General features: G+C 50.5%; 1 protein-coding gene and 1 long non-coding RNA gene across 3 annotated transcripts; one reads left to right on the top strand and one right to left on the bottom strand.

Annotated features, from left to right (window-relative positions):
* Positions 1-1,006: 1,006 nt before the first annotated feature.
* GTSE1 (G2 and S-phase expressed 1) lies at positions 1,007-26,782 on the top strand. Of its 2 annotated transcripts, XM_053584873.1 has the most exons (12): positions 1,007-1,049; positions 1,431-1,529; positions 3,547-3,604; positions 3,713-4,358; positions 6,209-6,361; positions 7,276-7,399; positions 9,682-10,047; positions 15,615-15,687; positions 18,224-18,460; positions 21,259-21,463; positions 21,917-22,129; positions 23,181-26,782. In XM_053584873.1, exons 2-12 carry the CDS (start codon positions 1,508-1,510, stop codon positions 23,262-23,264), a joined length of 2,181 nt encoding a protein of 726 aa, XP_053440848.1. In that variant the 5' UTR covers positions 1,007-1,049; positions 1,431-1,507; the 3' UTR covers positions 23,265-26,782. The 2 variants fall into 2 exon arrangements, with proteins under 2 accessions (XP_053440848.1, XP_053440849.1); XM_053584874.1 differs by lacking the exon at positions 1,007-1,049 and having other exon boundaries at positions 1,085-1,529.
* Positions 26,384-27,848, bottom strand: LOC128581732 (uncharacterized). The gene is made up of 3 exons (XR_008378904.1): positions 27,711-27,848; positions 27,076-27,176; positions 26,384-26,489 (listed from the first exon to the last, which is right to left on the bottom strand). It is a non-coding gene; the product is annotated as an uncharacterized LOC128581732 (long non-coding RNA).
* Between the last annotated feature and the right edge of the window lie 141 nt (positions 27,849-27,989).

Genomic DNA, 27,989 nt, shown 5'->3' with positions numbered 1-27,989 from the left:
GAAGTGGCCCCAGCCAGCCTGGAAGGCTTCTGCACTGCTCCTTGGGTGGCTGCTCTCCATCCAACCGGCTCCAAATAAATAGCTCATCATCATCTCTGAAAATGGTGTTCTCTTCCCTGAGTTCTATCCTTCCTAGAACACACCTTGTGAATCACCCCAAACACCTCCCTGGATCTTCCTCCATCTATCCTGGATAATCAGCGCTACTACTTAGTAACACTTTGCCCTGGTGGAGCCCCTTATTTGACCCTTAAGCACCTGAGGTGGGTATTACTGACAGCTGGCTCAGAGGCAAAGGCTCGGGTGAGGTTACTATGTAGCTGCCACAGACAGACTTGTCTATTAGCCCTGTGCTCGGCCCTCCATGTCACTCAGCTCAGGGATGTCCCATCTGCTTCCCAGACGTGTGCACTCCCCAGTGCAGGATTCATCACCTGGCTCCTGGCCTCTGCCTCTAGGTTCACCTCTCCAAGCCAGCTCCCCAGACCGCCCAGAAAACTCAGGACAGATGCCTTCCACACCCTCTGGCAATCCTCAACCCTTCCTTGGTGCAGCCCGTTTGGGGCGACGGGCCCTCTGACCAGACAGGCTGCGCAGCTCTGGCGATACTGCTCTCTGGTGGTCTCCGGATGGCCTAGTGCTCGCTGTGCCTTTTACTGCTGCATTCATAGTAACCGACACGCACTGTTTTACGGAGCAGGCGGACGTACCTATTACGTTTAGCCTTCACATCGCCATACAAACGAACAACTGCCTGCCACCGAAGCAGGGGAAACACACGGCGAGCCCAGCATGCCCGTGGGGCGGCGGGCAGACTTCCGGATGGGCACACCCGGACGTCCGTGCGGAGCCAATCCGCTGCGCGGGGAGCAGTGCGCGTGCGCACTAGGCGCCACTTCCAGGCACCCGGACTACAGCCCCCAGGATGCACCACGCCCAGTAGTCCCGCGGAGCTCTGTTCAAACCGACCAATGGGCGGCCCGCGCGCCCCGCGCGGCGTTTAAATCCTCGGTGAAGGCAATTCGGGTGTCGTCCGTCGGCCGTTCCCGGTACGGGGTCCCGGGCTGGGGCAGGGTGGGCGGGTGTGGCCGCGCGCTGCCCGAAGCCGGGCCTGGGCTCTAGCTGGGGCCGTAGCTGTGCCCCGGCGCTCTGGCCCGAGAGCCGCGAGTTCCGCTATCTCGGTCGGACGGCCTTTAGGTTTGACCTGCCGGCCGCAGTACCCGGCAGCTCCCGGCCTGGCGGCGCTGAGGTCTCTGAGACCCTTGAGGACACGATCTTTCAGGGTGGCCCCCGCGCCGCCTTTTGCTCTCCCTGGCTGGGCCACGACCTTCAGCTCTCGGCCCCCGCTGAGTCGCAGCGGCTCACGCTGCTGAGCCAAGGGGTGAAGGAACCTGGCACCTGCTCACCTTTGGGGCCCTTCCTCCCCGCAGTGACTTCCCGACACCTCTCCGTGGAAGGAGGCGGCGGCAGCATTGTGCCTTCAGCCAGCCAGCCAGGAGAAGCGAAGATGGATGTTCCTAGAAAGGAAGGTGGGTCCTTCTTACTGCAGCACTCTCCTTGGAGGAGCTCAGCATAGATGGACATTGTGTGATGGTTCCCTGAGGCTTTCTTTATGGACTCCTTCCGGGCTCATCTTGGTACTTTATGGTTTGGTTTTTAAGTTCCATCACAGCAAGGATTCTTACCACTTTATAGTGCCGAGAACTCTGCCTGACTGACCTTTAATGGGCACTCAAATGTTTGTTGAATTGGTTGTTTCCTTTTTTGTTTGTTGCTGGTTTCTGTAAACAGAAACTAAGACTTGTCTTTAGTACCATTGGGACCATGTTAGTGAGTGAACCTGGCCTGTAACTTCCCGTCTTGTTTGGTCCTTGCCTGGTTGGAGTATCAAGGTGAGAGGACAGTTTCACAAAATGAGTTAAAGGCCATACCATAGCCTCTTTTTCTTTTAAAGCATTTTGACATCTTTTTGTCTTTTGGTCCTCCCTACACCCATGTGAGGCAGTAGACTGGGTACCCAAGCATCCTTAACACCTCCATTTGCAGAAATGGTCCCGGAGACTTTGCACATCCATCATTGCTGCTGCTTTGTACCTACAAAGGTATTTGCCACTGTACCTGTTCCGCTGTCCTGGTGTTCCCTCCCTTGCAGATATGTCCCTTCCACATGAATGCTGCTGCACCCCCTTGCTCCTGTGAGGGCTTCCTCCCCTTCTCTCACCCTCTTACATCACACCCTCTTCACATGTCCCTTGATTACGCTCATCATTGACATGCACAACTTTGAGGACATTCTAGTTTGTTCTGCTATTTCTCCTCCTTCCTTAGCCCCTCTGGTCCTGGCTTCTATCCTCACCACTCCTTTCACGCTGTTTTCACCAGTCACTGAGCACTTTCCATGTTGCCTAACTTCAAGAGGGTAGGACATACAATTCTATCACATACCCAGAAGGAAAAAAGGCTCAGAAATACTAATGAACAGCACTAACTTACATGTAAGTTAACTCATAGGCTGGAAACTACAGAAACAATTCCATTCAAGCCAGGCACATGCAGTGACATCTCTAAGCACCACAGTTTTTTTTTTTTAATCGCCCTTGGTAGAGTGCTGTGGTGTCACAGCTTACAGCAACCTCCCAACTCCTGGGCTTAGGCCATTCTCTTGCCTCAGCCTCCCAAGTATCTGGGACTACAGGCGCCCGCCACAACGTTTGGCTATTTTTTTTTTGCAGTTAGGCCAGGGCTGGGTTCCAACTCGCCACCCTTGGTATATGGGGCCAGCACCTTACCCACTGAGCCACAGGCGTCACCCAATACCACAGTTCTTAACATTGTTCTGGACACATTAATCATCACAATTAGACAAAGGAAAGAATGTTGAGGTAAAACTGTCATGGTGCACAGATGCTGTGATGTTGGAGGAAGGAGCAGTTGCCCAAGCAGAGAGACCCACTAACCCAGAGCCTATGATCTGTTAGTGAGTTGGGCTAATAAGCAGACAGGGCTGATGGAAATATGAGTGGGGCACAGAGTACACTTTTATCTGGGCATTCAGGAGGATTCCCCAGAAGTGATGGTGGTTAGCAAATACTTAGTGAGTCCCTACCACAGTTAGGGCATTTAAATCATACTTGAAATCATTGTCGAAAAATTGAATAGGTGTTTTGTAGCTTGTAAGAGGGGAATTTAATTCTCTGGGAGCTGAGGCCGGTGGTCTTTTGAAAATGTTCTATACCTGAAAATAACTTCCCACTTCTTGATAAGCTAGTCAAATGATTGAGTGAATGCATTCCAGATTATAACTTAAAAGTAAGGACTTATGCTTTTGGAGTGGCTGAACAGACACAAAATGATGCAATTTTTAACAAAGAAGTGGAAAGAATTAGATAATTTAGTTCTCTGCCTGAAAATATAACTAAATTAAAATAACAGATTACATTTTTGCAGGTGAAATTTTACAACAGCTTGGATAGCTATAGAAACTGGTAATATTTTTCTCTTTATCAACCTCAGCCCTAAAATAACAGTGGACTTTGTTCCCCCCAGACATTCGTCTTTTGGCCGATGAAAAATTTGACTTTGATCTCTCACTGTCTTCTTCAAGGTAAACAAATGAGTTTTCTTCCCTTGCCTTGAGCATTACCACATTCAGTGGTCTTTCATTTAAATACCAGTGTTATTAATTATTAATAATATTATTCTTTAATAATAGCGCAAATGAAGATGATGAAGTCTTTTTTGGACCCATTGGACATAAAGAAAGATGTATTGCTGCCAGCTTAGAATTAAATAATCAGAGTCCCGAACAGCCTCTTTTGCCAGCATCTGAAAGTCGCTTCACTTGGAGCCCTCTCACTGGGGAGAAGTTTGTGGAAGTGTATAAAGAAGCTCGCTTACTGGCTCTACAGATAGAAAGCAGCAGCAGAAACAAGGTGGCTCAAGCTGCCGCGCCCGAAGACCCTTGTAGCCAAGATGCAGAATGGTTTATACAGGAAACAAAATTAAAAATAAACCTCTTTGAGAAAGAAAAGGAAATGAAGAAAAGTCCTAAGTCGCTTAAAAGGGAGACATACTACCTTTCAGAGAGCCCTGTAATGGGGCCGCCTCTGTCAGGGGTATGGCCCCCTAGGGGTGAACCTCCACTGCCAGACTCATCCCTAGTCCCACTGGGCTCTCCTGCCCAGGCTGGCCTCACCCAAACGCAGGGGCCACTGCACCCTTCTCGGCCTTTGCCAGGGGAATCAAGGACTGCTCACGCTCCAAGTCAGGCAGTGCCTCAGAGAAAAGTCCCCAGCAAATTGCAGCTGCCCAGAGCTTCATCTGTCAGAGGAAGACACGTCCACTTGGCCGTGGAGACGGTAGGTACAACTGTGCGCCAGAACATTTGCTTGTGGAGCCAGACACGCTTTGCTTCTTAGTTCTGTGGGTTTATGCCCAGACCGTCTGGGGAAAGACCTGGAAGTGTGGGGACCTCAAGGACTCAGAGGCACCGGAATGAAAAGTCTGTGGGAAGAGTCAGAAGGGGGCCGATTTGGGGGTGGCTTGAGCAGTCCCCCCAGACATTCGTCTTTTGGCTCATGAAAAATTTGACTTTGATCTCTCACTGTCTTCTTCAAGGTAAACAAATGAGTTTTCCTTGAAGCCACCATCGCTTCATCAAGTTATGACTTTAAAATGCCTTCTCAGTTCTGTTTCTGGAGATCATTTAGGGTGTAAATCCCTGAAAGGGATTTTTCTAGAATGAGAGTGGTAGTGGTGGACTCAGGGCAGTGAGACCAGGCTGCATTTTTGGCTATTCTGCTCCCATCCAAGTGTCTCCCTTGATTTCTTGGTCCTGGGGTCCAGATAGCTGGTTTTCGGTCAGTGAGGCCTTGTCCTCACAACTGAGTTACATTTGGGGCTCACTTGGGATCCTCCACCACTCCCTGTGTGTTTCTCCGGGAAAAGTCATTCATTTCTAGAGTGTTATAATCTACTTGATCATAACAACTGCTAGGATGTCTATAAAGAAGACCCAGAAAATAAAAAGTGTTGGGGAGAATGTGGAGGGATTGGGAGCCTTATATAAAATGGTGCAGCCATTGTTGAACACAGTTTGGTTGTTCCTCAAAAAGTTAGATGTAGAGTTACCTCCCGTAGGACCCAGCAGTTCTACTCCTTGGTATTATCTGGGATAAGTGAAGACATATATCTACTGAAAAATGAGTGCACAGAAGTTCAAAGCAACATCACTGGTAATAGCCAAAAAGTAGGAGTAACCCAGTTGTCCATCTCCTGATGGATGGTTAAATAAAATGTGGTAGGTGGTATATTCGGACAATGGAATATTTTTTGGCAATAAAAAGAAAGGCAGTGCTGATACATGCTGTGAGGTGGATGACCCTTGAAGACATTGCTTCAGTGAAAGATGCCAGGCACAAGGTCACATTGTACGACTGGATTTGTATGAAATGACAGTAACAGGCAAATTACAGAGTGGCTGAGAGTTTGCCTGGAGCTGGGGAGGTTGAGGATCACTCCAGCTCAGGAGTTTGAATCTACCCTGGGCAACACAGTGAGATCCAGTCTCTAAAAAGTAAATAAAGTGGTTAGGTGAAGTATATTTCAATTTTAAAAATACTATAAAGGAAAAAAGTTACTGACACATCTCTGGGACTACAAGTGCTTATTGCTGTGACCTTATTAACTCTCCTGTTATAAGGGGTGATTTATGTAAGCACAGAGTAGTTCTATGAACATTCTTCTCCCTAAATATGTTAGGAATTTGTTCTTTGTTTGACTCCGCTGGCCAGAGAAAATGGCTTTTGGTTCCAGAGTTGGCAGCCTCTCTGGTAGAGGGATGACCACTTAATGAATGAGTCTTTGCTGTTCTGTATTTAAAAATGTGTATAAGTAGAACCAGTTTCCTCATTATCCTTAAATAAGGATCTGGGGTGAGGAATAGCTTTGGAGAATCTCTCTCCTATTATCAGTCTTGGTATTATTTTACACTGTTTTTAATAAGGGAAGAAAATCTACCATTATTTTTGTCCACAGTGACTTGGGAGAGCAAGTTCTCTGCTCCTTTCCATTGAGTTGATGAATTGGGGAACACCGAGGCATTTGGGAAGATGGATGGTGCCTGGGCTTGCTCTAAATCATGGCCTAAGTATCTCTGTACGTCGTTAAAGGCTAGACAGATCTCACAATTCAAATTAAAATTTTTCAGACCAAGAAAGAGATACCAGCTAGTCCTTCCAGGACAAAAACCCTGAGTGGAAGGGAATGCCCCAGGGATGTGCTCCCTGACAGACCTGCTCTGGGTGCTGCCAGCGGAAGCCACGTGGTCCAAGGCAAGCGATCACTCCCTGTTCCAAGCAAGGTGAGTGGACCAGGGCTGCTGTGACTTGTGATTAATGGGAATAAGGTGGCAGCTTTGGAGACCAGTGATTTGTCTTTTGATTAAAATCATGAGAGGCGGGAGGCATCTGAGGCTCAGTGAGTAGGGTGCCAGCCCCATATACCGAGGGTGGTGGGTTCAAGCCCAGCCCCAGCCAAACTGCAACAAAAAAAATAGCCAGTGTTGTGGTGGGTGCCTGTAGTCCCAGCTACTTGGGAGGCTGAGGCAAGAGAATCGCCTAAGCCCAAGAGCTAGAGGTTGCTGTGAGCTGTGATGCCATGGCACTCTACCAAGGGCGACAAAGTGAGACTCTGTCGCTAAAAAAAAAAAAAATTATGAGAGGCAACTCGGTAAATGCCTGCAAAGAATACCAGCTTGGCAATGCATGGCTGGAGCTGGCCTCTGCCACTTGGGAGCTGTGTGGGCTGAGTCTAAGAGTCAATTTGTCTGTAAGCTGAGCTGCCTCTGCTTCTCTTCTGGGGTCCTTGAGCAGATGACAAGTGATGCTGATGTTTTGAAAACTACAGTTCCTCACAGGCATGGAGATTGCTATCTACATCTCTGATATTTATTTTCTGGCATAGGTACAGGTAGTCACACTGAGGTCTGTGAGAATCACAGGCATTCTTTGTTAAACGTGCCCAAAGCTGGGCCCTATAGCTGCTGCCTCCATGAGTTTGGGTTGGGCCCAAAGTCTGCATTTCAGCCCATGCCTCGATGTGGTGCCCATGCAGGGTGTGAAGGCTTTGAGAATTACTGCTTGGCCTTTTTCTTTAAATTTAAGATAATAAATTATCAAAAGTTTTAAAAAATAAAACTGCTACTTCTGGAGAAATAAGTAGTAAGTAGATAATGAAATCTTTGCTGATTTTTTTTTTTTTCACATTTTGTTTCAGTTGGGGCTGAAGCAGACCCTGTTAAAACCACCCGGCTGTGCTGGCAATCTTGCAAGGAAGTCTTCCTTGGGGTCTGTTTTGAGTGGGGCATCCACCCTGTCTGCATCTCCAGCAGTAGGCAAAGGTGAGTGGCCAGCACCTCGTGCCCACAGCCATGTCCAGCCAGGCCAGGTTTAGAATGCTGCCCAGTTTGTTCATTGGAGGCTGGTTTTTCAGAACAGCTTAGGCTCAGCAGGACATCCTGGAGGATTTGCTGTGTGGTTTGAACTGGACGCTGAGCAGGGAAGAGACTGTGTCACCTGCCCTCAGAATCAGTCTCTCCCAGGAAGAGGGCACATTCAAATAGGTGGCTTTAGTCTGGGGGTACAGTCATAGAGTGGACATGTGTACTCAATGCCTGAAAACACAGATGCTCGGACCAGCCTCATGCTAATGTCATTAGACACAGGTTTTAAAGCAGGACCTGGCTGCACAGTGGCTCAGGCTTGTAATCCCAGGATTGGGGGAGGCCAAGGTAGGAGGATCACATGAGGCCTGGAGTTCAAAACCAGCCTGGGCAACATAGCGAGACACCGATCTCTACACAAATTTAAAAAGGTTAGCCAGGTGTGGCAAGCACCTTTAATCCCAGCTACTTAGGAGGTTGAGGTAGAAGGATCACTTGAGTCCAGGAGTTTGAAGTTGCTGTGAGCTGTGATCGCACCACTGCACTCTTACCTGGGTGACATAGCAAGACCCAATCACTAAAAACAATAAAAATAAAATCGACTATTCCAGGTAATTTAGGGCCTATAACCCTGTAGCTCCTGGATGTTAATTGAAGTCCTCCCTGGCAAACTGTTCAAATTCAGGTTTTAACCTGACCGGGCCAATGCTGCCCCCTGGTGGTGAAGGAGAAACCCCAGGGGGCTGCTGGCTGCTGGTGTGTCTGCTCTAGAGCCAAAGCCTGTCCAGGCTGGGTGTGCTGTGCAGACTTTACTGTTGTCCAGGGTGGTGGGATGTGGGTTTTGTTCACAAAACGTGTAAAGTATGAACTCTTGAATCTGAGGTGGAATCCTGACTCTGACACTCAGTGGTTAAGAGACGTATGTGTCCCCTCTCAACAAACAGATGGCAGTAGCTGCTGTGTGTCCTTGTGTGCTAGAAGTGCCTGGGTCATGGTGCACGTTCAGTAAATGGCTGCTCCCCACTCTCACATTAGTTATGAGCTGTGCTCCGCTGTATCGATTCAATATAGCAACACCATTTTTGTTTACTGTTTTTGCATTTCTACCTCTGGCGAAGGTTGAGACAGAAGCTGAGGGGAGCTTCCAGCATGTGTGCAGGCCTCTGTTGGACACAGGGACCACTGAGTCAGATGGGACGAGCCTGTCAAGTGCTATGTGGATACACTCTTTGGTGTTAGTCATTCTCCTAAAGGTTTTCTTTAAGAATCTCTTACCAGATGGACTTACATAGTGGGTACGTTGGTAGCTGACTATGTATCACCCTAGTTTATCTGCTGTTCTTTTTTTTTTTTTTTTTTTTCTCTCCTTTTTTTGAGACAGAGTCTTGCTCTGTTGCCCAGGTTAAAGTATGGAGTCATCAGCCTAGCTTACAGCAACCTCAAACTGCTGGGCTCAAGCAATCAATCCTTCTGCCTTAGCTTCCCCAGTAGCTGGGACTACAGGTGCCTGCCATGATGCCCAGCTAATTTTTCTGTTTTTAGTGAGGGGGCCTTACTCTGGCTAAGGCTGGTCTCAAGCTCCTGAGCTTAAGTGATCCTCCCACTGTAGCCTCCCAGAGTGCTAGGACTACAGGCATCAGCCACGGTGCCTGGCCCAATTTTTCTATTTCTTATTGAGATAGGGTCTTGGTATGTTGCTCAGGCTGGTTTCAAACTCTTGGTCTCAAATGATCCTCCTCCCTCAGCCTTGCAAAGTGCTGGGATTACAGGTGCACCTGGCCTGCTATTTTATTTGAAATAGTGCTATGACTAATACAACCCAACCTCCTTCTTTAAGTTAAAAGAATCAACCAGTAACGATTATATCTTCTCTCCCTGTTCCCTGTCCACCTCCCTGACCAGACAGGTGGGGCATGCATCTGCTCAATTAGGGTAGATTTCTGTTGCCAATGTAATTAATGAAGGAAATGTAGGAAAGCTTGAATTCTTATATGCTATGTACATTTGGTAACTGTGTTGAGAATTAGTACCTTAGAACACACTCAGCTAAGCTGTGAGCAGCCAAGGTTGCCCCGTGCTTGGTGGCATTTGCTGCTTGATGGGCAGGCAGTGTTGCTCATGTGTCATATTCCTAAGGAAGATTTGCTAAAGTTGCCATAACTCACGTGTTTAATAGCTTTGTCATTTGAAAATAACTTGAACGCACATGATACTCAGATTTTATGTGTATCTTCTTGCAGCTAAATCAAGTGAATTTTCAGTTATTCCTACAAGCAGTTCCCAGCCTTTGTCACACAGCAGTACGTCAGTCCGAGCAGGACCTGCGGCGCTGCAGCCGTCTCTGCGGGTGGGGCCTGCAGGTACATCCACCGGGCCGGCCACATGTGTGGACTTGGAGCTGACAGCCGAGCAGCCCATGATGCCCCCCACAGCTTCTCCCACCCAACCCCAGACTCCAGAAGGTGGAGGTCGGAGCCTGGACTCTACTTCCATTTTGTCAGAATCTTCTCAACCGAATAAGACTAGAAGCATAAGAAGGCAAGATGCCAAGACAAAGGTTACGCCTACTCCCACAAGTCAATTTAAAATCCCCAAGTTTTCTATTGGTGAGTAATAGATACTTTCTAATATGTTTTTAAATATTGAAGAAATGCTGTTCAAAGTTTAAAAACATTCCTGGTGGGGATGTTGGTTTCTTTGTTTCTCTTCTCTGGCTGCACCTTAAAGGTGTGTCCTACCGTCTTTTCACTTGGTTGTTTTGACGAGAGGTCAAGGAAGTCCTTTGTACCCGTCACCCTGGTGCGACACGCCATCATCTTTGGCTGCTTTTATGGTTCCTCTTTTTAAAGTTATTTTCAGCAATTTGATTGTTGTGTATTTCGATGAGGCTTTCTTTCTGTTAATCCTCCTTAGGGTTTCTTGAGCTACTTTTGATATGTAGATTGATTTTTTTTTTTTTAAATCAAATCTGGGTAAAGTTGGCTATAATTGTTTTAGATTATGTTCCCATCTATTTCCTGGGGTTCCAGTCCATGTCTGTCGGACCTCTCAACATTGTCTTCTGCATCACTGAGGCTCTGTTCTTTTCTTCAGCCTTTTTTCTCGGGCTCCAGTTTGGGTAGTTTCTGGTGACACATGTTTGGTTCACATCCCTTTTCTTCTGTGGTGTCTAATCTGCTATGTAGCCTACCCTGTTAATTTTTTGTTTTAAACTTTATTAGTTTTCCCATATTTCTCTTCATGGTACTTAGCTTACTAAACTTTAAAGTTTAAGGATTTAAAATACTGGTTGTTTTGAAATGCGATTCTTCTGATTCCATCTTCCCTGTCTTTTGAGATCTATTTCTTTTTTTTTTTTTTTTTTAATAGAGTCTCATTTTATCGCCCTCAGTAGAGTGCTGTGGCATCGTCACAGCTCACAGCAACCTCCAACTCCTGGGCTTAGGTGATTCACTTGCCTCAGCCTCCCGAGTAGCTGGGACTACAGGTGCCTGGCACAACGCCCGGCTATTTTTTTGTTGCAGTTTGGCCGGGGCCGGGTTTGAACCTGCCACCCTTGGTATATAGGGCCAGCGCCCTACCCACTGAACCACAGGCGCCACCCTTGAGATCTATTTCTATTGCTATTTCCATTTCTGGTTTTGGTGACATCTTCCTGCTTCCTTGTGTGTTTAAATAACCTTTTATTGGCTGCTGGATATTATCAGTTTTACATTTTTGAATATCTGAATTTGTTGTCTTTCTTTAAGGAATTGAGTTTGTTTTGGCAGGCAGCTAAACGACAGATCACTTTGATTTTTTTCAAGGTTTTTTAAGCATAAAAGCGGGGAGACTAGCTTTGACCCTTGGGGTGGCTTAGCCCAACCACTAACACGTGGCCTTGTGGGGGTCTCGCCTGAATGCCCTGTGTCCAGCAGGGTGGAAGTTGGGTCATTCTCAGCCCTGTGTGCTGCTCCTTGTCCCCTGTCATGGCTCTTAACCCTGACCTGCTAGAGCCTCATCCTACCACTGTGCCCTGCTTGGTGTTCAGCCACAGGTGGAGAGAGTCCTCTCAGATTTCTGGAGGTCTTCCTCCCCTGGTAGCTCTCTCCTTTCTGGTCCTTTCTTGGTCCTCAGGTTCCAGCCACTGCAGCCTCCTGAAGTGCAGACTGTCTCTATCAGTCAGTGAGACTGCTGTGCCCTGCTTGGGTCCTGCCTGCCTGCCCAGTAGAGATCCTGGCATGGGTCTCAGGTAGAAGACGGGGCTTAGTAAAGGTTGTACAAAGGAACCTACCAAGTTTGTGCAGTACACAAGGTGGTGCAGAGTTGACTCAGGGTGAGGGCCTCCTCTGTCAAGTAGATCTACTTTCTAGGTGGCTTGAAAATTTTGCCGTTATCAGCATTGCTGGCCAGTACAGGTGGCCTCTAACTCCCGAATACCTCTCTGTGGGTCCCTGCATAGCAGAAGGAGCCATTCTCTTGAGTGTCTTCCACGTGGCAGCCTTTCAGGGACAAGGGAAGTAAGATGAGAGATCCTGCTGTCCTGGAGTTTGCATTTAAAAGGAATAGCCATGAAATGTTATCAGATACGTCTGCTTTCCAGTCATGGTGTAATGCAGCAAATACAAGAAGAAGGGGCTGTGTGACTGGGTGTGGGGAGCAGTCAGCAAGGGCAGAGGTTCTGTGGCAGAAAAACACGGGACAAATTCTGGGAGCGGAAGGCAGGCTGGAGTGGCAGGAATGTGGTTGGGACTGGATCCTGCTACAAGCCCAAAGGAACACTGGTTTTAACCAGAGTAGATGTTTTTCCCTCTCACATAATAGTCTAGGAGGTATTCCAGAGCTGGAGGCCCTCCTGGGTGTTAGAGGCTTTGCTGGGATTAGCGTATCCTCCTTGAGGTCTGCCCTGGCTGCACCAGCTCCAGCCCTCACACCTGCCAGCAGGAAGATAGACCAGGGGAAGGAGAGTGAATCCCTGCCTCTCGAGGACACTCATGAGTTGTCCCTGCCACTTCCCTTTATGTCGTGTTGATCACCACCTTCCCTCCCACATGGGACACTGAGATATGTCATCTTTCTTCTGCACCTGCTGGAATTTCTCACTGGGAAGAAGAGAGGAAAGTTTTGTTCACTAGCTGTTGAACAAAAACTAGCAACTGCGTCAGTAAAAGAGGGGAAGAATGAAAAGAGATGAAGACACAGAGGCTGCCTGAGGCCAGGGCATGGAGCACACAGACGGATGCTAGTGCAGGCCAAGTGCAAGAGGAGGTTTTAAGCAGTGACGTGACCTTCCAAAGTTCCCTCCTCTGAAGGAAGAACAGAGTCTGGGCCAGGGTGAAGCAGAGAAAGCTGTGCACCTGACCCTCATGGGACGAGGATGGTGGCAATGGCAGGTGGGGGGAGGTGACATGGAGTGTGGGGAAGGTGCAAGTGGTCCTGCATTTCTGGCAGGAGTGCACTGGATGCTGCCTCTCACAGTGGCAGGAGGGTTGGAGGGGAGGTGAGGACAGTCCCTGGCCCCACTTTGGACGTGGTGAGTGTGGGCAGCTGCGGGGCCACAGCTGGTATGTCAAGTAGGCCTCCAAGCTCAGAGGAATCACAGCTGGAGACTTATTTGCAGGTGGCACAGCACAACTGGGTTTGTGGAGGTGGGAGCTCCATAGGCGTGCCTCATGGCCTGGGCCACGTAGAGGTATGTGCATGGCGTCACATCTGCACGTGGTGGCTAGGCTTCTGGCTGCTAGGCTGCTCAATGCTGCGGGACTTATAGTCCCAAGTTGGATTTTTCTTCTGCTTCCCAGAATGTGCCCCCACTGGCCCCTCAGGTGCCTCCAAAACATGCACTTTACCTTCAGCAGGCTGTCCCTCCTTTCTTTGCACCACCAGATGCAGGGCTGTCCGCTGCACACCTTCTGTCAGTCTTTGTGGGTCAAAACTGGCCCTACATAAGCTGGGTGAGGTGGCTCAGGCAGGCCTGTAATCCCAGCCCTCTGGGAGGCCAAGGGGGGTGGATTGCTTGAGCTCAGGTATTGGAAACCAGCCTGAGCAAGAGCAAGATCCTGTGTTTAAGGGGCTGTGGCTCAAGGGGCTAAGGTGTCAGCCATATACACCTGAGCTGGCGGGTTCGAATCCAACCCGGGCCTGCCAAACAACAATGATGGCTGCAACCAAAAAATAGCCAGGCGTTGTGGCAGGTGCCTGTAATCCCAGCTACTTGGGAGGCAGAGGCAAGAGAATAGCTTGAGCCCAGGAGTTGGATGTTGCTGTAAGCTGTGATGCCACAGCACTCTACTTAGGGTGACAGCTTGAGGCTCTGTCTCAAAAAAAAAAAAAAAAAGAAAAAGAAAAACTGGCTCCACAAACTCAGCACTAGCTGAAGGGGAGGCCCCAGGCAGTGGCTGCACCCGTGGGAGCACCCAGCCCTGGGAGCCAGGTGGTGGCATGCATGCTGCACGGCCCAGCACTGGTAGTGCCCTGCACACCCTTTGCTGTGGGGAGAGGCTGAAGCGTGTGGGCAGCGTCACAGTGCCCTGGATGCAGACTTGCTCATTCCCACGTGTGCACTTTCTTAAAATATTCCCAAGACGAACAACTATACTCGTAAAGTAGCCTGGTGACGGTAGTGTTGATTACTGTGAATTTGTGCTGCCTGGGGTCACACAAAGGATTGAGACTCTGGACTTTGGCTCTGCGGTGCTGGAAGGAAGCTACAGTAGAGCACCACCGGTGATGGGTTGGGAGGAAACAGGCTCAGTCGGAGGGCACAATAAAGATACTTCATGTGTAAACTCTGATGAAAATAACTACCCTCCCATGCTGCCTTTGGGAGCTGCTGAAGAATATGCTCCACCCAGACAACTGAGAGCGGAATGAGGGAGGCAGCACTGCAGGCAGAGCCTGGTCTCAGAGGAGGCCTCCACGGACACAGGGCTGGTGTCCGAGAGGCGTGACCACGTGGAGCCTGCCCCCAAAGATGGACGTTACAGGACAATGTTCTCACAGATCCTTTACCCCGCCAAATGAGAGAAACAAGCCGAAAAGGAGGTGGGAAGGGCATGGGAGACATTGGGCAGCGGGGGCCCCGGCCTGGTCGCAGAGGGGGAAGAGACGGGTGCGTCTCAGCAACTGCACCAGGTGGGGCGTGAGGCGTGCAGGAGGGGCCTGTGCATGTGACTTAGGAGCCAGAAGGTGAAAACCACAGGAAACCATCTCACAGTAGAAGCACTGGCAGGTGCAGCAGGAGACTTGTCTTGTCCCCTAAGATTTTGCCCTTCACCTTTAAAAACCCTGTGCATGAATCACTTTGAGAGAGGCAATTTTAAGAGAACAGGAGAGGGAAGCGGGCAGGAAACAGACCGGCAATGGCAGGCACGTGTCTCTTTTGAGATGTGGCTTTGAAATGGGGCAGGGACTTGAGATGGGAGCCTGGGGGTAGGAGGGAACGGCACAGGTTTGTTCAGGGTGGGAGGGGCGCCTGCCTTCCTGGAGCACCTGTGGGGTTAGGGTCTCACTCCAGCCCCCCGCCCCCGTGCTGTAGGGGTCTTGATGAGTAAGGCTTTGCACCCAGGTACATGTAGCAGATGCCCAGGCTCCCCTGGGATGTGCCTCCTGGTGAGCTGTCCTGTGTGGAGCCCCTGTGGTGAGGACAGGAGTGGGCTGGACATTGGGGCGGCTGTGCTGGCCCTGGCCAGGGGCACTGGAGAAGCCCTGCATGCTGACCAAGTGACATCTGGAATACAAGCAGAAGCACTGGGGCAGCAGCAAAATGGCCCCAAGTCGTGGGCGAGCAGTTTCCCTCCAGCCATGGCACCGGTCAGCACAGTGAGGCGTTCACGGACTTTCCTGAACTCACCAGACATCGCATGTCGTGTCTGTGGCGAGTGCCTGACACGCAGACTTGGTTCAGTATAAGCCTCGGGAGTCACGTTCCTTCTGCGTGGGCCTCACGGGAGTGTGAGGGGCTCTTTCTCTTCTGCATCTGCTGGCCTGGTCCGAGGTAGGGGGTGGACCTCCTCTCACCGCCTCTGGCAGGTTTCCCTGTGGTAACTCACTGACCTGGAGTCTGTACTTCTTGGTGCCACCTACACGCCAACCCAGGAAAGGGAGATGGCAGGAGGACAGCTGTCTCTCTGGTTAAGGTCCTCAAGTGACAGATCCACCTGGACTGACCGTGTGCTTCCTCTCCTGGTCCTAGGTGAGTCCCCAGACAGCACAACGCCCAAGTTCCCACCAGCACAGAGGCCACAGTTGTGCACGTCAGTTGGCAGGTAATTGTTCCTGCCTTCTTATTCCCGTGAGGACAGCTGATGTCTCTGCTGACTTCCTGAGTGCTGTCTCAAGCCCCCGGTGGCCTCAGCCATCTCGTGGGCACAGACAGAGCAGAGGTTTGTGGGCCCCTTATGTCCACTACAGACTGGAGCCGTCCTGAGACCTCTGCAGCATGCAGGACGGTGACTGCAGCCCCGGGCTGGGCGGCCATCACGTGGGCCATGTGGGCAACAGGAGCCCCTCAGTGCTGCTGCAGTTGCCGCAGGTTCTGACGAGGTTGGGCTGGGTAGTACCCAGCATCTGGGTTTTCCAAAAGCTCCCAGGAGGCTCTGATTTGTTGCCCACCACTGTGTGCTGCAGTCGTTCGGACCAGGCCCTGGATCCTGCCCCCACCCCACCTCCTGGTCTGTGATCCAGCACAGGTTCCCCACAGCTCCTGTACTGTTTCCTCATCTGGAAACAGTGGGGGCCGCAGGCTCAGTGTTGCAGACACCGCAAGCAGTGAAAGCATGAGCGTGTGCTCGGCATGTGCTGTCCAGGCAGGACAGCAGTGGCTCAGTGTCCCACCCCAGCCCCACCACCATCCCTGAGGCCCAGGCCCAGCCCCAGCCCTGGAGCTCCTCCTGCACCTCCGTGTCTCTTGCATAGAGCAGGGTGGGGGCAGTAGGGTGGGTCAGACTGCAGGGGTGCTCAGACCTCCTGGGTTATTCCCAGCCACAGGCTGGAGGCTTTGTGCTGTATATGGCCAGGCCAGGGCCCTGCTCTGGAGTTTGCTGGGGCCAGTGGCACAGTAACAGTAAGCCTGAGCTGGGACACCAGAGAGGGCTATGCAGGCACCACCTTGACTGGCCTGGGGCCACTGCAAGACTTTCAGCAGCCCTGGGCTCTACTTTCCTCCCATGTGTTCTTGGGACACGCTACATGGAGTCAGATCCAGTGATCCCCGTGCTGAGCATGCATATGAAGCCATCTTCCCTCTCCCACGTGGTTAAGAACAAAGGCCACAGCCAGATGGTCACCTGCTACCTCACTTAACCCTCTGTGCCTCAGCTCTCTCACTGCACCTGGCTTACTCTGAGGATTGCATTTGTTGGTATTTTTATTTATTTTCACTGGAATTTCAGAGTTGCCAGGACTTAGAAAGGAAATAAGGCATGGATTGCAGAACTCTGCAGAGAGCGGGGGCTTGGCTGAGAATGCCCCTCCTGCCTGCCAGTGCTCCATGGGGGTGATTCTCTTTTCCAATTAAAGTTAATTAAAGTTTGTTTTCAGACTCTTTTTGAAGAATATGAAAATTGTCCAAATAGAACAAATGGACATGTCAGGTCCTGTGGGTCATATTCCATGTCCACAGTGTGTCCTTAATTTATTTTATTTTAAAATATTTTAGTCCTTTTGAGCTATTAATGCAAAAATACAATTAAACTGGGTGACTTTTTTGTTTTGCTTTATTTTTTCAATGGAGATAAAGTCTCACTCTGTTGCTCAGGCTGGAGTGCCATGGTATCAGCCTAGTTCACAGCATCCTTAAACTCTTGGACTCAAGCGATCCTCCTGCCTCAGCCCCCTCAGTAGCTGGGAATATAGGAGCCCACCACATTGCCCAGTTAGTTTTTAGAAATGGGGTCTGGCTCTTGCTCAGGCTGGTCTCCAACTCCTGAGCTCAAGCCATCTGCCTGCCTCAGCCTCTCAGAGTGCTAGGATTACAGGTGTGAGCCACTGTGCCCGGCCTAAGCTGGGTAACTTAAACAACAAACATTTATTTCTCACAGTTCTAAAGGCCAGAAGTCCAAGATCAAGTCAGCAGCAGATTTGTGTCTGGGCAGAGGGGGCTGCTTCCTGCTTCACGGACGGCGCCTTCTCTCTGTCCTTGTGTGGGGAAGGGCGAGGCAGCCCTCTGGGGCTTTTCATAAGGGCACTGGTCCCACTCCCAAGGGCTCTGCCCCCCGACCTAAGGCCTCAGTGCCTGAGACCACTGTGGGGCTGAGGATCTCAACATGAATCTGAGGGGGGCATTCAGACTGGAGGGATGGGTTTGTCGTCAGAGCCATAGGCCTCGCCAGTGTGTGAGAGCCATGGGGACCGGGCAGAAGTTCCGCTTCACCGACTGCTCAGAGGATTCAGGTGAGCTCCACCCTGGGCCCTGGGCTGCGGGGTGAGACCAGCTTGTCCCCTCACTGCCCGGCCAGATGCTGCTGCAGGCTGGACTTCCTCACAGGAATGTTTATGGTCTCATCAAAAGATGCTTGTTTCAGGTCTCTCCCGAGCCTGCCCGGGAGTGAGTTGTAACGAGAACACTGTAAAGTGCATCACGTCTGACTGACGGTCCTTTAGTCACCTGTGAGGAGACAGCTGCAGGCCTTTCTCACTGCGGGGCCTGGAGCCCCTGAAGGCCTCACAGTGGGTTGGCCGAGAGCAGCTTGAGCAGGCGTCTTTCTTCAAATCAAAGGCCTCCATGCTGTGTGAGCATGTTGGCTGAATAGTTATGTTTTTCTTAGTTATCTCTGTGTATAATTCTGACTTTGTCTTTGTTAGGGTCATCGTGCACAGCACTCCCGTCAGACCCTCCTTGGGGCCAGCCGCACACAGCCTAAGCAGTGTAGGGATGCCCGTCAGTATGACTCGGAGGTCAGCCCTGCCCACACCTGCCAGCCGGCGCCTCTCCAGCCTGTCACTGCTGGCCCCTAAATCCATGCCCAGGGCCGTGGCTTCTCCCCCACGTGTGGCTACTCGGCGACTGTCCTCTGAGCCCCGGAAAAAATCTGCAGTGAGGTAAGAGATGAAGGTTGCAATAACTTTATCTCAAATTCATAAAACCTCAAGAGTGTGTTTGTGCTATAAAGGCTGTATGTGGCTTGTTAGGAGAAGCGGGTCGGACACTCACCTCCCCTCAGAATGGACAGGAAGGGATGGCCTCTGCTTGCCCTTTTGTCCTTCTCACCTCACATCTAGGCAAGTGAGGAGAAGGTAGGTGAGGCCAGGGACGGTGACAGGAAGATGACTTTGCCATAGCAGCCCTTAGATCACTGCTGTTCCTACAGCTGGGTCCCAGAGTCTCTCAGCCACAGTGACAACTGCCCTCACCCCACCTTGTCTCCTGCCCTCCCTGTCACAGCACTGCCATCTGGCTCGCCTGCTGGCCTGTCCCCAGAGTGCTTCCCCGGTCCTGGTGGCACCATCTCCTCCTCTTCATTGAAGTCACTGTTCAGGGGCCAACCCCAGAGGGCTTTCTGGAAAAGCTGTGTAGATGGCCCCACCTCCACACCCAGCCCCTCTGTTCCTTCCCTGGCTTTGCTTTCTCAGAGCAGTTCTCCCTTTGCCACCTGAGTGGGTTATTTGTGCATCTGTCCCCGACACTGCCCCCTCCCCTAGTGAGGGAGCTCCCTAAAAGCTGGGACCTTCTGTCAAGGTCGTTTGTCATCACTTATCCCCTGAGCTGAGGAGGCGGCCCAGGCACACAGTAGCTGCTCAGGATATGTGTATATAGGCGGTGCCCCAGGCAGAATGTGGTGCTGGGCCTGTCCTCCATTTGAAGTCTTGTCTGGGAAGGACATTGAACGTGCAGGCCCCAGCGTCCTGTGCACTTACTGCTTCATGCAGAGCTTTGGGGGAGGCTGGGACATTTGGGGAATGTTGGGACCCTGAACTGACTCCTTTTCGTCCACGTTCTGGTGCTCTGGTGCTCTGAGCTGGACAGTTTAGGGGCTGAAGGCATTGAGGCCTGAAGGCATTGGACCCTGGGCTACCATGCAGGGGTGGGCAAGGTCATGGCTTCTGGAAAGAGCAGCCCACAGACCTATGCCTCCTGGTGGGAGTTTATGACAGGCGGCATCTTCCTGGCCCCTAGGAGGCCACTGAGGACGTCAGTGGGTGGGCAGTACAGCACACAGGGAGGCTTCTCACTGCTTCGCGTGGAGGCTGGGGCCACGTGTGGCCACTCACATTTAATTAATTAAAATGAAATAAAATTCAAGAGTCAGCTGCTCAGTTGCACTCATCACATTTCAGACACAGTGGCCACCCGTGGTGAGTGGCTGCCCCTCAGGGCAGTGCGGATATCGTTTCCGTCATTGCAGAAAGTACTGTCAGACAGAGCTGTGCCAGCACCTGCTTCAGCTCTGGGCTGCCCCAAAGGCTGGCAGCATTATCCTCCCAATCCTTGTGAGGGCAGGTGGGGGCCCACACCCTGGCTGAGGCCCAGCAGGCTCCCCCGACCTTCCGCCTCAGCCCAGTTGACAGTGAGGAGAGGTGAGCAAAGACAGATAAAACTGCAGTGAGAAAACAGTCATGAACATCGAAAATTAAAGGTGGCTAAGGAAATACTGCCTATAATTCTCTGTTGATCAGTTTGAAAAGCTGATGATTTCCTAAAATGTCCAAGTTACCTGAATTGACACATGGAAACATTTTAAGCCAGAGTTAGAGCTTAGGCGACTGAAGACTGAAAAGGGAACCTGGATCAGGTCACAGTGGGGTCATAGCAGAGTTGTAAGGTAAGGTCATTATCATTCTAAAGTCAGTTATTTCAGGCTATGGAGGAAAAAAGACGGGAAGCTCTTCAATTTGTTTTTGAGGGCGTGGAGAGAGTCTTGCTCTGTCATCCAGGCTGGAGTGCACTGGTGCAGAGCTTGCAGCAGCCTCGAATGCCTGCCTCAGCCTTCTGAGTAGCTGGGATTATAGGTGTGTAACACCATACCAGGCAAATTAAATTTAAGACAAGATCTTGCCATGAGGTCTTCTACTCATGGCCTCACACGAAGTCCTGCCTCAGCCTCCCAAAGTGCTAGAATTGCAAGTGTGAGTCACTGGGCCCGGCATCTGAATAGCCAAATGTGATGGGCAGTGGAATGCCTAAAAGAGAAAACTTTTGTAGGCTGATTTCACTTATGAATATGGATTTTTTAAAAACACAAATCAACTGTCATCTGTCCAGAGGAAAATTAAATCTGACCCAATTTATATTGTCGAGAAATAAGTTCCAGGTGACTCAGAGACTTAAAGATGAAAGAAAAATTAGGAGACCTGTGTGAACAAGCTTAGGGCAAGAGGCTTGGTTCATCACTGCCAAAACCCTAGGGTGAGAAAAGACAGCCATATTCAACTGTGTAGAAATTAAAGTCCCTGTTTTTATTTATGGCTAAAATGGCCCCAAGTGAAGACAATAAACATACAGTTGAACAAAAATGAACAGGCAAAGGATTATGAGTAAGCTTTATGGCCAGGCCTGTGAGGAAGTTGCAGGGGTTCCGGGGCTCTGGGAGGGCAGGAGCTGATGTGGCTTCAGTGGAAGGCTCCTGCGTGGTCTGCTTCCTAGCAGGAGATAATGGCTAAAACAGGCACGTGATGACACCAGACCGATGACGTTTTCCCACTGAGAGAACTGTAGGGCTCTCAGCCCTCCCGTTATGTGGAGGAACCTCAGGGTGTGAAGGGTGAAGGCCTCATGGTTGTGTGGCTTCACTGAGAGCTGCCACCAGGGCCAGGACTTTCTTTATCACAGGACACGTCTTGAAGAACAACCTGCTCCCAAAACCATACCAATCTCTTCCTAAGTTTTCTTTCCCCCACAGAACTGAAGGAACAAGGGAGGACAACTGGAGGGCCGATGCCAGGCAGGAAGACCTGTCACCTGACCGGAGTCTGTCTCCTCCGTCCAGTGTCCCTCAGGCACTTAACTTTTCTCCTGAGAAAAGTGATGTCAGTTTTTCAAAAAGCATCACCACAGCAGCAACTCCTGATGAAGCAAAGCCCAGTGAGGATGCAGCCCCTAGTGAGGTACGCTGAGAGAGGCTCGGGGTCTACTTGTGTTCCCTGAGGCTAATGGGGACTGCTCTGGGAGCCACGCAGCCACTCAAGGACAGTGGCTGGCAGGGTTCCCTGTAGCACTTTGGTGACTCTGGCTTCCAATGCCAGCTTGCCCCAGGAGAGGTCAGGGCTTCCAGACTTCTAGAGGAGAAAAATAGCAGCACCTTTCCTAAGCAGAGATGAGGGTCAGGGTCAGAGGTCAAGAAGAGGTTGGTAGGTAGAGGGAGTTGAGTAGGCTGCTGGCAGCTGGGGAAGAGGCTTCGGCCAGTAACACAGCACAGACGGAGCCTCCCGCCAAGGGCCTGGCCCAGCCGTCCTTCCTTTGGTCTCTCAACTATCAGCCCACTTGGGGACACAGCAGCATACAGGTTTCCCAAGGTGGGTGACAAGATGCATCTCCTTTGCATTTGTGTTCTTGTCTAGGCTCTTCTTATAGATACCAGACTGGACCTGCTGACTGCCACGCCCAGGGTTGAGAGCGCAGTCCTCGCTGACCCCCCTCTCATCGACTTGGGCAGTACTCCTGAGGCTGGGGAGCCCACGGGGCCTGAGAGCAGGCCTCTCATTGACCTCCTGATGAACACACCAGACATGAGCAAAGATGTCATGGTGAAACCTCGACAGGCAGCAGGGCAGGTAAGGCGCCCCGGGTGTCTTAGTTCAGCACAGAGACCCTTGGGAGCAGCCATGGAGGCCTTGAAGGGCCACACGTCTCAGCACATGACTCACCTTTGATTGCTGACCCTCCCAGAGATCACCAGGAGCTCATGGAGGGCAGGGATTGGACATTTCCCACCCCACAGGCCTCAGGGCCATAGGTGCAGCGAGGGGGGGGGTCCATGTGTTAGGGTCTGGGCCTGTCAACATGCATCCTTTTCTCCTTCCAGCTCCTTAGAGAGAAATGATGGTTTGAGGGGTTTGAGACAGAGTCCTGCTCTGCCCCCCAGACTGTGGTGCAGTGGTGTTATCATAGTTCACAACCTCAGACTCCTGGGTTCAAGTACTTCTGCCTCAGCCTTTCGAGTAGCTGGGACTATAGTACCTGCCATAATACCCAGCTAATTCTTTTCTATTTTTAGTAGTGATGGGGTTTCCCTCTTGGCTCAGGCTGTTCTCAAACTCCTGTCTTGGCCTCCTAGAGTCCTAGGATTACAGGTGTGAGCCACCATACCCAGCCAAGATTTTTTTTTTTTGTAGAGATACAGTCTCACTTTATCGCCCTCAGTAGAGTGCTGTGGTGTCACAGCTCACAGAAACCTCCAACTCCTGGGCTTAGGCAATTCTCTTGTCTCAGACTCCCGAGTAGCTGGGACTACAGGCTCCTGCCACAACGCCCAGCTATTTTTTGGTTGCAGTTTGGCTGGGGCTGGATTCGAACCTGCCACCCTTAGTATATGGGGCCAGCGCCCTACCCACTGAGCCACAGGCGCCGCACAAGATTTTTTTTTTTTTTAAGAGATAGGGTCAAACTCTGTCACCCAGGCTGGAGTGCAGTGGTACAAATGTAGCTCAAAGCAACCTCAAACCTGGGCTCCAGGGATCCTCCTACCTCGGTCTCCCAGAGTGCTGGTATTCACTGTGTTGCTGTAACAGTGGCTCCCAGAGACCTGTTTTTAGTGTTGGCAGGTGTGATGGGGCAGGGGCACCTGGCTGCACACGTGCTCACCTTCTCTCTGTTCTCTTCCAGCTCATAGACCTGGGCTCACCTCTGATCCAGCTGAGTCCCGAGGCTGACAAGGAGAATGTGGAATCGCCACTTCTCAAGTTCTGAGTGGACAAAGCCCTTTGTTAAAAGAACAGTCCATCTTAAGGTGGTTTTCAACCCTTAGAAGCGTATTTTATTAGAAATTTTATTTGAAAAGGAAAAAAAAAAAGCCTGAATACATTTGCTGTGCCTGGCAGGAGTGGCACGAGCCTATGGGGTTCAGTGCTGATCCCTGATGTCTCCACTGCCTGCAGCTGCCCTCCCTGCCGCTCTCCAGACTGATCACAAAGCTGAAGTGACTCTAAAGGAAAAACTTTGTTTTAAATCTTTTGTATGTAAAATGGCAAGTGGCTATTTTAAGTTTGTATAAAAAGTTAAATATTGTAGATTTAAGTTAATTGTAAAATAAAGTGTATTAAAACATATCTTGATTTTTAAGCTTGTCTTTTTCAACATGCATAGCCATTTTTACGCAAGACTACTACGCAGACTTTAATGCTTTTATAAAAGAATTTCAAATATCAGTCTGAATAAAAATTGTTTGCAGGTCCTGGGCCCACCCCCAGACACTCTGGTCACTAGGTCCTCGGGGCAGGTGCAGGAGTCTGCACTGGTAATAGGCCCCCAGAAGATGCCCACTTGACAGCCCACAGACCACACACACAAGAGGCTGCTCTCGGGAGACATGGGGACAGTAAGGGATGAGGACCCGCTCCTCTGAACTCTAAGGCAGTGGACAGTGTCTGTCACCCAGGCCGTGCCCCAGGGGCCCTGTGGTGGGACAGACCTTTGGCTTCTATGTCTACTAGCATTCTACTACTAGAATGCTACTGAGTGAAGTGCCTGACAGGGACAAGGGGAAGCCTGTTCTCTGCTTGGAGCCTCTAATATCTTTTAACACTGGCTGGCCTGGAAACCAGTTTGTATACTTATTTCCTTACGAGGAAGTTTCCCATGGGGCTTCACGGAAGTGTGACCAGCTGCACTCCAGTGTTCCTGTATCACACTGGGACCTCCCTCTCTGTGCATAGGGCACTTTGAGCTTTCTGTGCAGCAGTTCTCAACCTGTGGGTCACGACCCCTTTTTAACAATGAAGATACACTGCAGCATTAGGAAGGTTGAGAACCAGTTTTTGTGGTTAAGGTGACAAATGTGAAATTGCCATTTTGACCTGTGACTCCTGTGGCATTGAGTGTGGACAAGTGCAGTGGGCGTTATGAGCCACCTTGCTGCACGTGTGGATAGAAACTTTCCACCAACAAGAAGGGAGCTTCAAAGTCCTGCACTCTTGACACTGGAGTTGTCAGAGCAAGGCACCCTGGCTGTCACATAGGCCCTGGCTGGCTGCAAAGAGGCCTTGCGCAGTGGGCTACAGGGAATTCCAGAGTCCCAAATGTTAGCATCAGAAGGGTCTGCCTCTGGTCTGGCCCTTCACTTCATGGGGCAAAAAAGCTATCTGGAATTGGATTAATTTTTTTCAACAAATGTACTGGGACTTTACTATGGGTCAGGCTGCATTTATGCTGGGAGTAGGAGTACAGCCGGACACAGAGCTCATGCATCCCCTAATGCTTGGCAGTGGGGAGATGTTAAAGCTCCAGTGAGTCTGTGATAATCCAAGCCGTGGCAGGAGCACCGGGCCTTCGCCCAGGGCCCTTTTCCTCCCCATGCAGCCTTGGATGCAGCCAGCTCTCCTTGGACCAAGGTGCTGTCAGACCCACAGAGTGCCCAGGCAAGACAGAAGAGATCTGACTTTCATTCTCTTCACAAAGAAGGGAAAAGGCCCTGAAGAGCTGGAGTTGGAGAGAGCAGCTCCTCTCCTGAGCCTTTAGCTGCCTTCCTCCTTGAGTCTCTCCATCTGGTTGTCCCCGCTGCTATGGCCCTGACAGAGCTCCTTCCAGGCGCTTCCTCTCCTGGCCCCCATGCTCTCCATCCACCACTCTGATGGCTCCCTGTGAGAAACCAAATAGTTAGCTGGAGACTATGTTCCTGGACCCCTGGGCGCTGGCCACTTTCCCTTTACAGTGACACAAAGTGTACTGGCTGCAGCTAGAGGCCCAGCTTCATAGGATTTTTACATTTCCTTAATGTTGTGAGGCAATGTCTTCCCATTTTATGTTTCTGACCTTGCTGTTGGCAGGCAGTCATTGTCCTTGCCATAGCTGGCCCACAGTGGGTCCGGATTATACACAAAGGGTTCTTAGAACTACAAACTAGCTAAAAACCACACAAATCACTGAAAAATAGCAGACAGCATGTGCCAACGAATCACGTCTAAGCCACCTTGTGGGATGGCTGCGACTGGGATTTAACTTGCCCGTCACAGACATGCCCAGGAAAGGTGCAGCTTTCTAGACCAAGAATAAAACTCTAGCAATGCCAGCATGGCCACAGCCTAGCGTCAGGGGTCCAGTTACTGAGTTCTTTATCTCTTCTAGGAAATCCAAGATGAACTGCTACCCTGTTGGATACTTTCCTGATCCTTTGTTCTCCTGTGGCTCAAAGGAGTAGGGCGCTGGTCCCATATGCCGGAGGTGGCGGGTTCAAACCTAGCCCCGGCCAAAACTGAAAAAAAATAAAAAAGCAGCCATCCATCTGTTTTCCCACAGGGGTCCTGTCACACGGCTCTCCTGCTTGCAGCTCACCCTTTACCTCCTCTTGCCTCAGCGGCTGGGACTCTCCCATTGGCAGTTCCAGCTGTTCTTGGAAATGGAGACTTTAGAGCAGCGGTTCTCAACCTGGAGGTCGTGACCACAAGGAACTGTATTAAAGGGTTGCGGCATTAGGAAGGTTGGGAACCACTGCTTTATAGTCTTCTTCATGTTACTTTAGTCCCAGGGATCCTCAAACTTTTTAAACAGGAAGCCAGTTCACTGTCCCTCAGACTGTTGAAGGGCCAGACTACAGTTTTAAAAAAGAAAACTATGAACAAATTCCTATGAACACTGAACATATCTTATTTTGAAGTAAAAAAACAAAACAGGAACAAATACAATCACACTGCCTCATGTGGCCCACGGGCCGTAGTTTGAGGACCCCTGGTCTAGACCCTTAGACTATTCCTGTTCTCAAAACGATTTGCTTTAATAATTATCCACATGGGAACACTTGTGTCCATTGTTAACCTTTCAGGAAACTGGTAAGAAACTAACGTGATTTTAATGCCAAGCTTTGGTGTGTGAATTATCTCCCTGATCCAAAACCACCTGCATTTGTAGTGGCATTTCCTCTTCCAAATATCTTGAACTGGTTTAAATCTTCCATGAAATCAATTTGGTAGATTGCACCAGCTGTTTTAAAAAGTGAACAAGAACAAAGTAAAAAACGAGAGTACCTGGCACATTCTACAAAGGGTAAGAGCTGTTTCAAGAAGCATCTTCTTTAAATTTACATGTGTCTGCATAGACAGCCACATGTAACTTACACATGTCTGCACAGATAGCCACGCACTCTGGTACTGTGGGTTCAAGCTGAAACTCTGGGAGCTGCTCACTTAAAGGTGCCTGCGATTTGAACACCACATGACTACAGTGTTTGGTGTCAGTCCAAACCTCAGTCTTCTGCACCCTGCGTCACTGCTGGTCTGAGCTGTGTCATCCCTGGCCTGGGCCCTCCGTTCTGTGCACTTCTCTGGCTTCCCAGCCCCTCTCCTGGTTGTCCACAGGACTCCCAGCTGGCTCTGCTGTGTCTGGGTCTTTTATTTGGGCCTCTTCCCTTGCTTTCATTTATACCCTCCCGCCTTCCCATGCTCATTTGGCCCAGCAAATATTTCTAGGTCCTTCCAGTGTTCCTTTACAAGCCTTCCACCTGCTGTTCCCCTCCACCCCCTTGCCTCTCATTCTGTATCCATTTACCAGCAGTGTCTACAGATCCTACCTCTAAATGCATGGCGTCTTTCTGCCACCACCCTTGCCTTTTCCAAGCACTGTCACGGCCTCCTAACTAGGATCCCAGCACCTCCTCCAATGCATTTTACACTGGGGAGACAGAAAAAAGATTTAAAATGGATCATTTCCCTCCCCTGCTTAAGACCTCCACTAGCCCCCTCCTTCTGCATTGATCCTGTCGCTGCACAGACCCAGGGCCCTTCTAGTGTGCTCACCCCTCTGCCTGCTCCTCTTTCCTTCCTCATTTAGTTGATGCTGTGAAAGCTGTCAGAATGAAAACGGAGTCACTTGTTTTAAAAACCGCTAACAGAGCCAGGGAAGCCCCTGGAGGGAGGGTTCTCAAGTATAAACGCTTGTTACGGAGAACTAATCACTAAAGACTGTGCAAAACCACAAGCTTGCACTACGGCCATGGCCAACTTATGCATTCCCCAAAATCAACTCCCCCCTGAAAGGGCATCTGCCCAGCAACTGCCTGTCCCACCTCCCACCTGCCTGGCATTACCCTTGTTATTAATCCTGTAGGATAATTATCTCAAAACAATTACGTAATCCTCATTTTTCCTTTAAAAAGTTTTGTCCTCCTACACACACACATGGTTCCTGCAAGCACACATAGTTTACCATGGCACCGCATTGCCGCTGCATTCCTTTTCCTGAACAATTTTTCTTTCAGTCTCTCTGCAACTGACCTTGACCACGCCAACTCTCTCCTACTGACCCCGGGGGACAATCTCAGTACTAGCCTCCCTCCTGCCCGTGTTCAACCCGCGTACGAAGCCCCTGCTCCAGGCCCGAGCCCCTCCTAGGAGCAGCGATGCTGCCGGGGACAGAACCCGGAGTCCCCGCAGCCCAGGACACGCGAAAGGGTGGGGCGGCCGGCTCGGATTCAGCCCAGCCGCT

The sequence above is a fragment of the Nycticebus coucang genome, chromosome 3, assembly GCF_027406575.1.
Source record: "Nycticebus coucang isolate mNycCou1 chromosome 3, mNycCou1.pri, whole genome shotgun sequence".
Lineage (NCBI taxonomy): Eukaryota > Metazoa > Chordata > Mammalia > Primates > Lorisidae > Nycticebus > Nycticebus coucang.
Note: the sequence above shows the minus strand (reverse complement) of the source record. Positions and strands in the feature narration are given on the sequence as shown.